The sequence below is a fragment of the Oncorhynchus kisutch genome, linkage group LG10 (genome assembly GCF_002021735.2).
Source record: "Oncorhynchus kisutch isolate 150728-3 linkage group LG10, Okis_V2, whole genome shotgun sequence".
NCBI lineage: Eukaryota > Metazoa > Chordata > Actinopteri > Salmoniformes > Salmonidae > Oncorhynchus > Oncorhynchus kisutch.
In genome coordinates, this window is record NC_034183.2 from 48,165,892 (window position 1) to 48,179,658 (window position 13,767).

General features: G+C 43.4%; 1 protein-coding gene across 1 annotated transcript; it reads right to left on the minus strand.

Annotated features, from left to right (window-relative positions):
• Positions 1 to 327: 327 nt before the first annotated feature.
• LOC109897255 (neuronal pentraxin-2-like) lies at positions 328 to 10,719 on the minus strand. Its single transcript, XM_020491793.2, has 5 exons — positions 9,207 to 10,719; positions 4,515 to 4,821; positions 3,843 to 4,084; positions 2,950 to 3,129; positions 328 to 2,644 (listed from the first exon to the last, which is right to left on the minus strand). Exons 1-5 carry the CDS (start codon positions 9,861 to 9,863, stop codon positions 2,402 to 2,404), a joined length of 1,629 nt encoding a protein of 542 aa, XP_020347382.2. The 5' UTR covers positions 9,864 to 10,719; the 3' UTR covers positions 328 to 2,401.
• Between the last annotated feature and the right edge of the window lie 3,048 nt (positions 10,720 to 13,767).

Consider the following 13,767-nt stretch of genomic DNA (forward strand, 5'->3'; position numbering starts at 1 on the left):
CGCAAGGCACTACAGAGGGCAGTGCATATGCCCCAGTACATCACTGGGGCCAAGCTTCCTGCCATCCATGACCTCTTTAACAGGCGGTGTCAGATGAAGGCCCTAAAAGTTGTCAAAGACTCCAGAAGCCCTAGTCATAGACTGTTCTCTCTGCTACCGCACGGCAAGCGGTACCGGAGCATCAAATCTAGGTCAAAAAGACCTCTTAACAGCTTCTACCCCCAATTGACTCTGTACCGGTACCCCCTGTACATACCCTCGCTATTGTTATTTTATTGCTGTTCTAATTATTTGTTACTTTTATTTATCTATTTTATTTATCTTAAAACTGCATTGTTGATTAAGGGCTTGTAAGTAAGCATATCACTCACCTGTTGTATTCGGCGCATGTGACAAATAACATTTGATTTGATGTTGTGTGTGTAGCGCTGTTTACAAGTAGACCGACTCACTTGCATTTGGGTCGCTGTCTGTGGTGCTGAAAGTCCCCTGAGTGAGGCACAAGCAATTAAGGCCTGTGAATGCGAGTCTAATGGTTGCTGCTGTTTGATGGTTATCTTTGTGATCGTGTCATACCGATAAACACCGTACCACCGTAGCTTTATGAGCCTCAATAGAATGTGCCTACCCGGCCTCAGACCTCACGTAACTGGATGGCAAGGTGTAGAAGATGAAGAGGGCTTTCATACATTGAATTATATATGAATGTGCATTGATATGTAAAATGAATACACGTCTGCAGTATAATGACATGCATTTAAACCCATTGTTATTCATATCACTGTTTACATTGAATATAAAAGCATTATATAACACAGTTTATACATGACAGTACAACTTGGTACCAATACTTATTCTGGTGTTCTAGAAAGTATCAAACTTTGTGCTATACCATATTGTGCAACACAGTTATTCAATGAGCTTGGGTAACAGCACTGCCCAACTCTAAGACATATTTTCTGGATCAATTTAAGCCACACATTGACATTACTGGATACAGTTACTGAATTTGAATTAGTGCCAAAGAGATTAGTTCATATCTCTGTTTCTGTAGTTCTTATTAGTCATAGGGAATGATTAGACATGCTGTATTACTAAGATAGACTATTTATAAAAATGTTAACGAGAAGGAATATGAAAAGAGATACAGTAAGAATGCTATTTTGAAACAAGTTGATACAAAAAGTTATTTAAAAAATCAACACTGGACAGACACGATTGTGTGTTCTTAATGTCTGCATATAAAATGTTATATAAAATCATAATGTACACTTGAGTTATCCCCTTCAGTTAGACACAAGTCAGATGATAGAGAAAGCTATAGATACCCAATTGTTTGCTCCTATTGAGAAAACAAAATCGGCTCCTCGGACCTAGTGCTTGGCCATAGACCAAGTCCAAAGCAGCAGTTGAAATGCAAAAGTATGTATGCCTAGCCGACCCACTCTGTGTCCTGTAGCTCTGAATAAACTTAATCAACAATAGATGTAAAACATAGAAAAATAAAACATGCAAAACAAAACAAAATTACCCCTTGAGGGATAAATAAAGTCTTTATGAGTAGTTACAAAACCAGTGTCACTCCCACTTCTAAACACACGCCTCATTTCCCCATTCCCTTACTCCCTTTCACCCAAGCTCCACCCATAAATTCACTTCACAAATTCACAATGTATAATATACCGAACATTGCAGATAGAAATGTGATGAATAGAGCTGACATGATTCCTTAATCTACTGTCAGTTAGGCATTTCTGCTGTTCTACATAACTAGTTGTTCAGATAGAAATATGTTACCTCCACAATGTTTTGCCCTACTTCAACACAGCTGTATAATATGACACGTACAGTACGGCTGGGAAATTGCCAGGGATCTCACGAATATTATCATGATACTTACATGTAGGTGACAATACTGATTCTCACAATTCTTTATGTATTGCGATTCGATACTGTGATTTTATTGCAATTTTAATGTTCCAAAGAGATTGCTCTCTATATGTCTGCTGAAGAGAGACGAGAGAGCATGAGAAAATTAGTTTTGATCAGTCATGGAAATAAAAGCATTGAAAACATGTTGGCTCACTATTTTAAAAGAAAATTGAAGAGCAACAAAATACCAGCGTTCTGGCGCAGGCATAGCTGACTAGTGCTAGCTAACACTACCTAGCAACAACAACAAAAAGTATCACTATAATATTGTCCAAAAGAATATTGCGATGTATGCTTTTTATTTAAGTAATGTGTTCAGGAAGTGGAAATGTGTCTAATAAGCTATACGTTTGTTAATGAATATTTATATTTTGTGTTTTTAAGTTATCATTTCAGTTTTACTTGGTGTTATCACTGTTGATTTTTCCCCAAATAAATAAGGTCCCTGGATCCTATATCACCCTTCCCCTCACAGTGGGGTGTTGGTGCGTTTGGCAGCGCAGGGCTCCATGGGCACCTTTGTGGCTCCTCCGAACACCTCTACTTCCCGGTTGGTCCAGGGGGCCACATTACCCTTTGGCTGGGGGCTGTGCTGGCTGCAGTGGGCCAGGCTGGACACCTCGCTGGGGGTCAGGACCTGCTCCCATATGTTCCACTGGGATAACTCCCCCACCATGGCCTGGGACGAGTCAAAACGCCCGCCCAGAGTGTCCTACAGGCAGAAGGAGGTGGAGGAGTGAAAGGGGTGAAAAGAGGAAGGGATGTGTCAGAGTTTGGTCTAGTGGTAACTCCGGACTTGGCATTGCCCTGAGAGACTGGGGTTTGATGCTCAAGTCCCCCACTTCAACTTTGCATGTTCCTCTCACCTGCCCCTTCTCATTTCATCCCTGTGTCTATATCTCAAAGAACAATAAAATATGCTCTCCTTTAAAAACAACAACCCCCTATAGGTCTATGCCGTTGCGGTCTCTTCAACCTGCCACTCCTCACCAAAATACCAACCCCTCCAGGTCTTACCTGTTCCTGCCCCAGGATGAGGACTCCCCCAGGCCTGATGTGGTGCCAGGCTGCCAGACCCTGCCCCTCTCCTCTCAGCTTGCCCCCCTGGTAGGCCTGCCACGCCCCACCTCTCTGGCTCCAGCTTACACAGATGTGGTGCCAGCTGCCCCGAGACAGGTTCAGAGGTAACTGCGCCACCTAGGGGTGGGAGGACAACAGTTTGGGTTAGTCTGAGTGTTAGTGCTATAGAGCAGGTAATGCAGTGATACTGCAGACTATATTAGACTGCAAATTGAGTATTTAAGATGGCAATAGCAAACAATTCAATGGACAATCAATCATACAATGAAGTGGTTCTCAGTACTGACCCTAAACCATGTGTTGTAAAGAATATCCTACACTAAAACTCAATATTATATTAAATAAAATATTGTACTTTTTAAGTGTTGATATCTTGCTGCTTAACACACTGTATGGAGACATTAAACAAATTTCCCCCTGGAATATATTAATCCAGCTCTTTTATTACAGTAACATTTGAGGACTGCAGTATTACTTTTTCAAAGGCACGGACTTCCCTTCCTCAAGGGCACAGCCAGCTAGGTAGTTCTCTATGCCTTCCAGGCAATGTATTACCATAATGGCCTCATGCTGATCTACACTACACTCCCAGCTCTAGCCTAAACGGTGCTTTGTCTTTGTCCCAAATGGCATCCTATTCCCTATGTAGCACACTAGTTTTGACCAGGGATCTGGTCAAAAGTAGTGCAGTACATAGGGAATAGGGTGCCATTTTGGTCGCAGAAATCATACGACAGTAAACTCTCAGGTACTGTTATAGCTCCATCTTAAATTGTGCTGTGTCTAACTCAGTGTGCCCTAAAATATTTCTGCTCTGTTTCCTCCATTACCTTGTCGTTAATGAGCAGCTCCAGAGGGGTGTGCATGCCCTGCAGCAGAACTAGCTCGTTTGGCTGCTCCGCTACAGCGTAGGAGAAGGGGGTGCCGATGCCCCCCTCGGTGGGTCTCAGCCAGAGGCACACGGTGAAGGCACGCAGCTCAGGGATGGGGTGCTGCACCACTGCATACATATAGTTGGTACGCACTGGGAAGGACAGCTTGTAGCCCTCGGGATAGGTGTACTCTGAAAGTCCTGGGGTAAGGAGGTATGGGTGGAGAAATAGAGAGGGATAGAGAGAGTGTTTGAGTAATGAAGTAATTTGGTAGGGGGGGGATGTTGAATAGACTTGTCTTATTAGGACTTTGTAGTGTATTTGGGGGTTTATACAATGGCTACATCACACATTTGACTTCTTCCTGCCCCCAGGATATCTCATCTCTCTTCTGTGATATATCCACTTGGATTTTCTTTCTTGTTATGTACTTTTTTCTTATTCTGTATCATAATGTGTTGATGTCGTTTTCATAGATTGATAATAAGTTACCTTTCTGGTACATCAGTTATGGTTTCATGTCCCCGACTCTTAACCTCCCCCACCATATAAATTAATATCATTCAGGTATGACTATCACTCATGACCATTGATCTTCTCTTACACCTAACCCTCTGCCCCTCCTCTCACCCTCCTCCAGGCCAGCGATGCGGTGGTGTAAGGAGTTCATCCCCTGGTCGATCTCCTGCCTGTGTCTTTGGGATTCCTTTCGCAGGGCCTTCCTCTCCTCCTCCAGGAGTTCCAGCTTCCTCTCAAGCTCTCCTTCCAGATCCTCCACCCGTGGCCACTGCTTTGGTCCATCCCCTGCCTGTCCCCCTGGCCCTGCCTCACCCCAACCATCAGGGGCCTCAGAGAGCCCACCACCACCACCTCTTGAAGTCATCGCAGTTGCTGCATCTGTGTCGTTGTGAGGGAGCGCCAGCGGTCCGAGATCTGACTTCATGGGAGGGAGTGTGGGAGGGAGGGAAGAGCAGACACTGAAATACAAAGACAAATGAAGCCAGCAGTGGTGTAGTACATTTTGAGTGTCTCTGTCTGGTCTCGGTGAGGACAGTGAGGACTCGTAATTTCTTCCCGAGACCAGCGGAGTAAAAAACGTGGAATTATAAGCTTCCATTCAATAAGCACATAAAACCACTTAGCCAGGCCAAATATATACACTCCTGTCTTGAAACATTCATACCTGAACAGTCTTTATATCTATTATAGACATGTTTGGGCAGTGGCGAACCTATTGGACCTTGGCCTTCAGTGTGTGACAGGTTTATGATTCTGAAAGGACAGCAACGGAAATACCAGCGCACTCATGTACGAGAGCGCACTTTTTGTAAAACACAAAGGGCCAGTGGTGAGGTGGAAACTATATATCAAGGCACATGGCGAGACCCAAATGCAGACACAGGGGTCAGATGGTTGGAGTCCTACAATGTTTTTTAATCCAATGGGGTAGGCAAGAGAATGGTAGTGGACAGGCAAAAAAGGTCAAAACCAGGTCAGAGTCCAGCAGGTACAGAGTGGCAGACAGGCTTGTGGTCAAGGCAGGCTGTCACGTTCTGACCTTTATTTCCTGTGTTTTGTATTTAGTTAGTATGGTCAGGGCGTGAGTTGGGTGGGCAGTCTATGTTTGATTTTCTATGATTTGGGGTTTTCTATGTTTCGGCCTAGTATGGTTCTCAATCAGAGGCAGGTGTCATTAGTTGTCTCTGATTGAGAATCATACTTAGGTAGCCTGGGTGTCACTGTGTGTTTGTGGGTGATTGTTCCTGTCTTTGTGTTTGCACCAGATGGGACTGTTTTAGGTTTTCTCACATTTGTTTTTGTTAGTTATCTCATGTGTAGTTTCTTTATAAATTAAAGAATATGAATAACCACCATGCTGCGCTTTGGTCCGCCTCTCCTTCAGATGAAGAAAACCATTACACAGGCAGAATGGTCAGGCAGGTAGGTACAAAGTCCAGAAACAGGCAAGGGTCAAAACCAGGAGGACTATTAAAAAGGAGAATGCAAAAAGCAGGGGAACAGGAAAACCGCTGGTTGACTTGGAAACCTACAAGATGAACTGGCACAGAGAGACAGGAAACACAGGGATAAATACAATAAGCGACACCTGGAGGGGGTGGAGACAATCACAAGGACAGGTGAAACAGATCAGGGTGTGACATCAGGGTATACACCGTATACCCACTTTTTTCTCCAGTGGATATTGCACATATATTTTTATACAATTATACATATTTTTATACATTATACTATATCTGACATGGTACAGGTGTGTTTTTTTTATCCCATAACCATGTGTGTGGTTTTTGTTTCAAAGTAGATTTGTTTAAGTACCAAGAATCACTCTGTGACCCTGATTGAGCCCACTGCAGTAAAAGGTTAACTTCTTGTTGAAAGTTATTCTTGAAAAGGGAGAAGCTAACATTTGCAACAACGTCCTCTTAGATAACACCTGCTGCAGCTGCTGCAAATTAGTTTACAACAAAGGATAGCTAGCTAGACCATGTGAAAACTACTGCTTGCTATTGCACAGTGACCCATTGGCCTTTGAGAAGAGAATGCTTTTTTTTGTTAAAATGATCCCACCCACAAGTCAAAATGTGATTGGTTGATTCCACTGTCACTCCAAAATGTTTCCCTAACACAGTTGAATGGCAGATGCCTTCTATCTAGCTTCTGATGGCCTAGCCAATGGCTGACTTAGCTAGCCCCAGAAATAACCAAAGAAAAATCCTGATTGGATATGTGTTAACCCTTTCATTTCCAACAAAAACTGAAGCGATTATAAATCAGAACATAATTGAAAAGAGTAATATAATTGTAATTATTATTGTTATTATTATTTTGTAAATCCTTTGCCCTTCTCTGAAGGTGTAGAAGGCCCTCATTGTTTCCCACTGTGTTTGGGTTAGTAATCATTTGTAGAGTGGCTCTATTTGCCCTCCGTATGCATGTTTTTCTCACCATTCTGAATGTCTAAGAAATCCATACTGTATGTTCTTCTGAAATATGAACACAGAAATACTGGACATTTGAACTCTTATTATGGTGGCGATTTGACTAAATTACCATCATGGTCTTGAATTGGACTCAAATTTTTCTGGTCTCGCTCCTGACTCGGTCTCAGACCCCTTGTCCCCCTCTCGGTCTCAGTCTTGACTTGGTCTCACCCCCCCGATCTTGGTTTTGACTCTGACCTGATTTGCTCCGGTCTTGGTCTTGAATCGGTCTCGCTTTTAGGTGGTCTCGAACGCAACACTGGACGCCAGTTCAATTTTTAGAGCTGCACTCACACTTTTTAATGTGCTGTGATTAATGTGGGCCTTTGTGTTAGATAAGCACTCTAATCTCTGGATTTGTTATTATTTTTATTATGGACAATCAATTATGTGCAGAGAAATGCAGAAATAGTGCCAGGAAAACAAGTAATTGAAGGCCCTCTCAGTCAATAGTCAGCCAAGGAAAAACACTACAACTGCAGCAAAGCGAAGTGCAGTCAAATAGACACACAGACAACGCAACATATTATTTACAGTGAGGCACATGCTGTTACATATAGAGCAGTGGTTCTCAACATGAGGTACTAGTACCCTTAGGGGTACCTCACCTTTCCACATGGGGTACATTTGTTAAGACTATAGGCCTAATGATCAGTTGCACCATGACTGGGGGTTCAGTGACCAAAGATGGTAGGACCACAGATACAGAGGTACACCACTGATATAATATAATAGTAGTGTGCTTAGGCAGAGGCTGAAAAAAGAATATGATGGTCTCTGCTCTCAACAAATATAGGTAACTGGTCGTAAGAATAATGTATTATATTTTCTCCAGAAGAAATGGGGTTGTACATCACATGTTGCTTGGCAGGCAGCTATAAAGCCGCTTTGTGTTACTCTACTCTCCCCTCCCTCCTCCATCCCCCCTCTTCTCCTCCCCTGGGCTAGTTATGTTGGAAGCAGAGGTGCCTGGAATAACAAATCCTCATGTATCTGTAGACTAGTCCTAACCAATTATCCTACAACATTCTAGTTTTGGGGTTTCCATTCATCAAATTGGCTAAATGTAACTTGAGTTGTGAAGCAGTGTTGAGAAGACATTGTAATGATGCAACAGCAACAAGTGATACCAAAATATGTAAATAGATTTTGGTGAAGTAACTGATTGGTTCCTCAACATTGAGTTGAACTCTAATAAGCTATAGCCAAGTCGAATATAATGTATCTAATCAATTTTAATATAATGCAGCTAATACATTTTCATGGACAATAAGTCAGATGTTGATATACAGGTAACTGCCAAAATAAAGGAAACACTCGAGTAAACGAGTGATATAAAGTACATTGAAAGCAGATGCTTCCACAGGTGTGGTTCCTGAGGTAATTAAGCAATTAACATCCCATGCTTAGGGTCATGTATAAAAATTCCCAGTTGCCCATTATTTGGGAGTCCTTGCTATCCGGGGTCCTTGGGACTTTGACTTTAACCCATTGAAGTTGACATTCAAAATGGTTTAGGTCAGGGTTAAATTCAGGGTTAGGTAAGGGTTATGGTTAAAGTTAGGGTTTACGGTAAGGATAGGGATTAAGGTTAGGGTTTAGGGTAGGGATGTCCCAAGGATCCCGGGTAGCAAAAACCTTTATTTTAACCATGGCTACAAAAATAGATCTCAGTGACTTTGAAAGATGGGGTCTCAAATGAGCATAGGATGTTTAAAGGGTGTGTGTGTGTGTGTGTGTGTGTGTGTGCAAGTGTGTGCAAGTGTGTGTGCAAGTGTGTGTGCGTGTCACCAGATCTCAACCCATTGGAACACTTATGGGAGATTCTGGAGCAACGCCTGTGACAGTGTTTTCCATCAACAAAACACCAAATTATAGAATTTATTGTGGAAGCATGGTGTCACATCCGCCCAATAGAGTTCCAGGCACTTGTAGAATCTATGCCAAGACTCGCTGTTCTGGCGGCTTGTGGTGGCTTGATGTGGGTGTTTCCTTTATTTTGGCAGTTACCTGTAGGCGGTCATCTCACCTAATCTAATACTGTCCCTGATTTCTATCAACTGGAAATGGTCTCAATTAAACAGTAAAACCACGCAGCCACACCCACACCGACATACTGCGGTCAGAGACGTGAGTAGAAATTCAGATTGAGTGAATGGTATCGAGGTCTGCCAAGCAGGTCAGCTGACACACAAGAGCGGCAGAATTAGCCTATTTACTGATTTATTTAACGATACAATAACAAGTTCGTTTAAAATAAAGATATGTGATAGTGGAATTCAACACCAACAGACATGACACACGTTTCTCCCATTCTCCTTACCTCCAGTTTCTCTATGCGGTCTTTCATCTGAACGATAGCTTGTTCCAGCTCGTCCACAGCCTGAGCGGTGAGCAGCTGTGCCACAGTCGACGACGGAGGACGGTCCCGGACTACGAGCCGGACCTCATATACCCTTTTACCTCCCCAGAGCCCCGCGCCTCTACGCCCCTCTATTCCGCTCTCACACTCCGAAAGCTTGCCTGACAGATCCCTAATGGTCCTCTGGTCGGTGATAATCTGGTCCTTCTGCTGGAGCACTGTCTGTTGTAGTTCCTCTGCCGTGGTGCGGAGGTATCCCCAGTCTTCTCCGGCGTACAGCGACGGGTCTTCGGCTTGTTGCTGAAAGTTTTTGGGGTTGCATTCTCCGGCGGGTACTGGGGTGCAGATAAGTTGACTAACCTGCCTAGTTCCACCGAGGGCATCAAAGCCGCTGGCGACGTGGAAGAAGGTGGGCGCTTCTCCGTGCTGCCTTTCAGAACCATGGATAGCGCCCAGGGGACCCGCTCGCGCCACGGATCCCCCGGGGAAAGTCTGCTGCACTCCAGCGTATGGAGACTGCGACTGGTTGTCTGCCACAGGCTGCTGGGTAGATTCGGCAGCGGAGCCGGTATGGACCGCGGCGATGATGCAGATGACTGCTCCAACGAAGGCCACCATCCCGGCGGCCAAGATGATAACGATGAACTTCAGGTTGGCGGCGTAAGAAATCAATAATTATGAGAAAAAAGCGTGTCTAACTAGTTCAACAACACTGAAATAGCGCAGCCCGAGTAAAACATTTTTGGCAGGTCAAACAATCCATGAACATATCATGAAAGACGCATTTTATGGCTTTGCTAGGCTTTTAGTCAATAGGATATGTCCCACATCATTTAATAATTAGGCTATAATGAATGCAGATACACGCTCCAACCGTTTCTATCTCATCCCTCTGTCTCTTGGATTCAGTGTTGTAAGGCTCCTCTATCTCGTTATCACCAGGACAACCAGAGAGAGAGAGAGCGCGAAACAGTATGCAAGTCAATATCAAGAGGCGGGAACGGGAGATGGTGCGAATAATATGAGACGGTGTCTCGCATCACATTTAGATCGAGGTGCTTTTCATATGCTGTTATCACTTGATGTTATGTATTTATGTCGATGAATGCATAACCTAAATAGAAAAACAGTCCAACTCGTGGAACTGTAGTAGCCTAGGGTATCATAAAGCTCGTACAGCGGGTTCTCATCAGGGATGATGCGCGGGCACATAGCACACATTCTAGCGCGCGCCCCAATTCGTCAAATCCAACGTTCCCGGGAGACAGGAATACTGATGGTGGAAGTGTTGTAAAGCAGTGGCGGTTCTAGTTTGTATGGCTCCCTGGGCGACCCCCCCACCCACCCACCCACCCACCCAAAAAGCGCCATTCTGCACTAGCAGTCATTTTTATTCAGACATTTGGAGCAACACAAATAAATAATCATAACATTTAAAACGATATAAATATTTATACAAAAATAAGACTCATAAAAAAAAGAAGTAACAAAGACAAATAGAAACAAATTGTAGTATATAAATACAAATAAAAAAGATTATCAAATTATTACACTATTGCTAACAAAAAACACACAAATAAAACTACATTGCACATCCTGTATCACTGTCATGCCCTGGTCGAAGTATTATTGTGTTTGTCTTTATTTATTTGGTCAGGCCGGGGTGTGACATGGGTTTATTGTGGTGTGTTTTGTCTTGGGGTTTTGTTAGTTATTGGGTGTGTGGCTTAGTGGAGGTATCTAGCAAAGTCAATGGCTGTCTGGAGTGGTTCTCAATCAGAGGCAGGTGTTTATCGTTGTCTCTGATTGGGAACCATATTTAGGCAGCCATATTCTTTGAGTGTTTTGTGGGTGATTGTTCCTGTCTTTGTGTTTGCACCAGATAGGGCTGTTTCGGTTTTCACATTTCATTATTTTGTAGTTTCTTCATATATAATTTTTTTCCTTCATTAAAATATCATGAATCATCATCACGCTGCATTTTGGTCCGACTCTCCTTCACCACAAGAGAACCATTACAATCACACAAATACAGCCATAGAATAACACACTTATAAAGAAGAGAACCTGATTATTACACTATTGCACTTCAAAACAAGAAACACACAAAATCAATTACACAACTAATTGCATTAGTACTGTACAAAGTTAGAGATACGCTATTTGATAGATTCCCCCGCTCCCCCTAGCTTTGGCTTCCAGTTGTCACGCCTTGGTCTTAGAATTTTGTGTTTTCTTTAATTATTTGGTCAGGCCAGGGTGTGACATGGGTTATTGTGGTGTGTTTTTGTCTTAGGGGTTTTGTGGGGTGTCTACGTAGTCTATGGCTGCCTGAGGCGGTTCTCAATCAGAGTCAGGTGATTATCGTTGTCTCTGATTGGGAACCATATTTAGGCAGCCATATTCTGTGAGTGTTTTCGTGGGTGATTGTTCCTGTCTCAGTGTGTTTGTATTCACCAGACAGGCTGTATAGGTTTTCAGATTTCCGTTTGTTGTTTTGTATTGTTCGTTTGCATCGTTATTAAAGATGTCTCGATTTAACCACGCTGCATTTTGGTCCGACTCTCCTTCAACGGAAGAAAGCCGTAACACCAGTGGGGAGACCTGAGGTCAACCTACCCCCGCCCCCTCCCCATCTCGTACTTCTGAGTGGGAGACGTTCCCAGGCAGTAGCCTGCCTAGCTCACAAACTAGAATCAGGGCGCCCACTCCGACAAGGTTAACTGACCCACAGTCACACACCGTGACATGATATCATTAGCATGACGTCCAAATGAGCGATAGAAAACAGATTGCGCAAATGTCACCATTCTGAATATTCTATTGTTTTTTTGTTGAATTTTTACCCCTTTTTCTCCCCAATTTTGTGGTATCCAATTGTTTAGTAGCTACTATCTTGTCTCATCGCTACAACTCCCGTACGGGCTCGGGAGAGACGAAGGTTGAAAGTCATGCGTCCTCCGATACACAACCCAACCAAGCCGCACTGCTTCTTAACACAGCGCCATCCAACCCGGAAGCCAGCCGCACCAATGTGTCGGAGGAAACACCGTGCACTTGGTGAGCAAGGCACTCCATCCTAATTTGCTCCAGGGTTGCTATACAACTATGACTGACCCTGTAAAACAACACATTTCACTGCACCCATCTGGTGTGAAAATATAACACTTATTTTTTTAAATGTACATTTGAAAAATTTCACAAATGTAAATGATTCCAAAACCCCAATTCACCTGATTTCACATGTAAAATGGCACGTGAAATGTTTCAAAAACACGTTTTCACGTGATATATCACGTGAAGTTTTCCAAAAACATATGATTTCAGTTGAATGGTATCACATGTTGAAGTGTTGCATCCCCAAGTTGTCACATTTCTTTAACATGAGATCATGTTCTCACATGTTGTCTTGTGTAGTTTCATGTTATCACATGTTGCTTCAATTATGCATGTAATCACTTATGGAAAAAACACATGTGAACACGTGTTCACATGTGTATTTTCCATAAGGGATTACATGCATAATTGTTGTATGTATTGCTGCTGCATAGGCCTACATCTGTAGGCAGCCTTCAGGGTTCCATTCAAACTGTAAAGGGTTTTAGTGTAGGGTATGCTACACCGCTGCTGCTGATTGTGAGAGTCAATGGTGTATCTCTATGGAGAGTGCAGCTGTTTAAAATTCCAGTCATGTCTCCGGTGGTTTTATGGTGCCACCTAGTGTACAAATAGCCATTAGACAGACTGACCATGATTACTGCGCCACTAGTTTCATGAGAGCTCAAGGGCCTTCTCTATCTCGCCTCTCACTTTCTCTTTCTCCCCCGTTTTCCGTTCTCTCTATGTCTCAGCTCTCTCTCCCTCTCTTTCTTGTTCTCTTTCCCTTCTTTTGTTTCTTTCACTCTCTCCATCTCTCTTTCTTTCATCAATCAATCAAATGTATATATACAAAAGCTGATATCTCAAAGTGCTGTACAGAAACCCAGCCTAAAACCCCAAACAGCAAGCAATGCAGGTGTAGATGCATGGTGGCTAGTCCTCTTCTGGCTGTGCTGGGTGGAGATTATAACAGAACGTGGCCAAGATGTTCACATTTTCATAAATGACCAGCATGGTCAAATAATAATAATCACAGTAGTTGTCGAGGGTGCAACAGGTCAGCACCTCAGGAGTAAATGCCAGTTGGCTTTTCATAGCCGATCATTGAGAGTATCTCTACCGCTCCTGCTGTCTCTAGAGAGTTGAAAACAGCAGGTCTGGGACAGGTAGCACATACGGTGAACAGGTCAGGGTTCCATAGCCGCAGGCAGAACAGTTGAAACTGGAGCAGCAGTACAGCCAGGTGGACTGGGGACAGTAAGGAGTCATCATGCCAGGTAGTCTTGAGGCATGGTCCTAGGGCTCAGGTCCTCAGAGAGAGAGAAAGAGAGAAAGAGAGAATTAGAGAGACCATACTTAAATTCACACAGGACACCGGATAAGACAGGAGAAATACTCCAGATAAAACAGACTGACCCCTAGC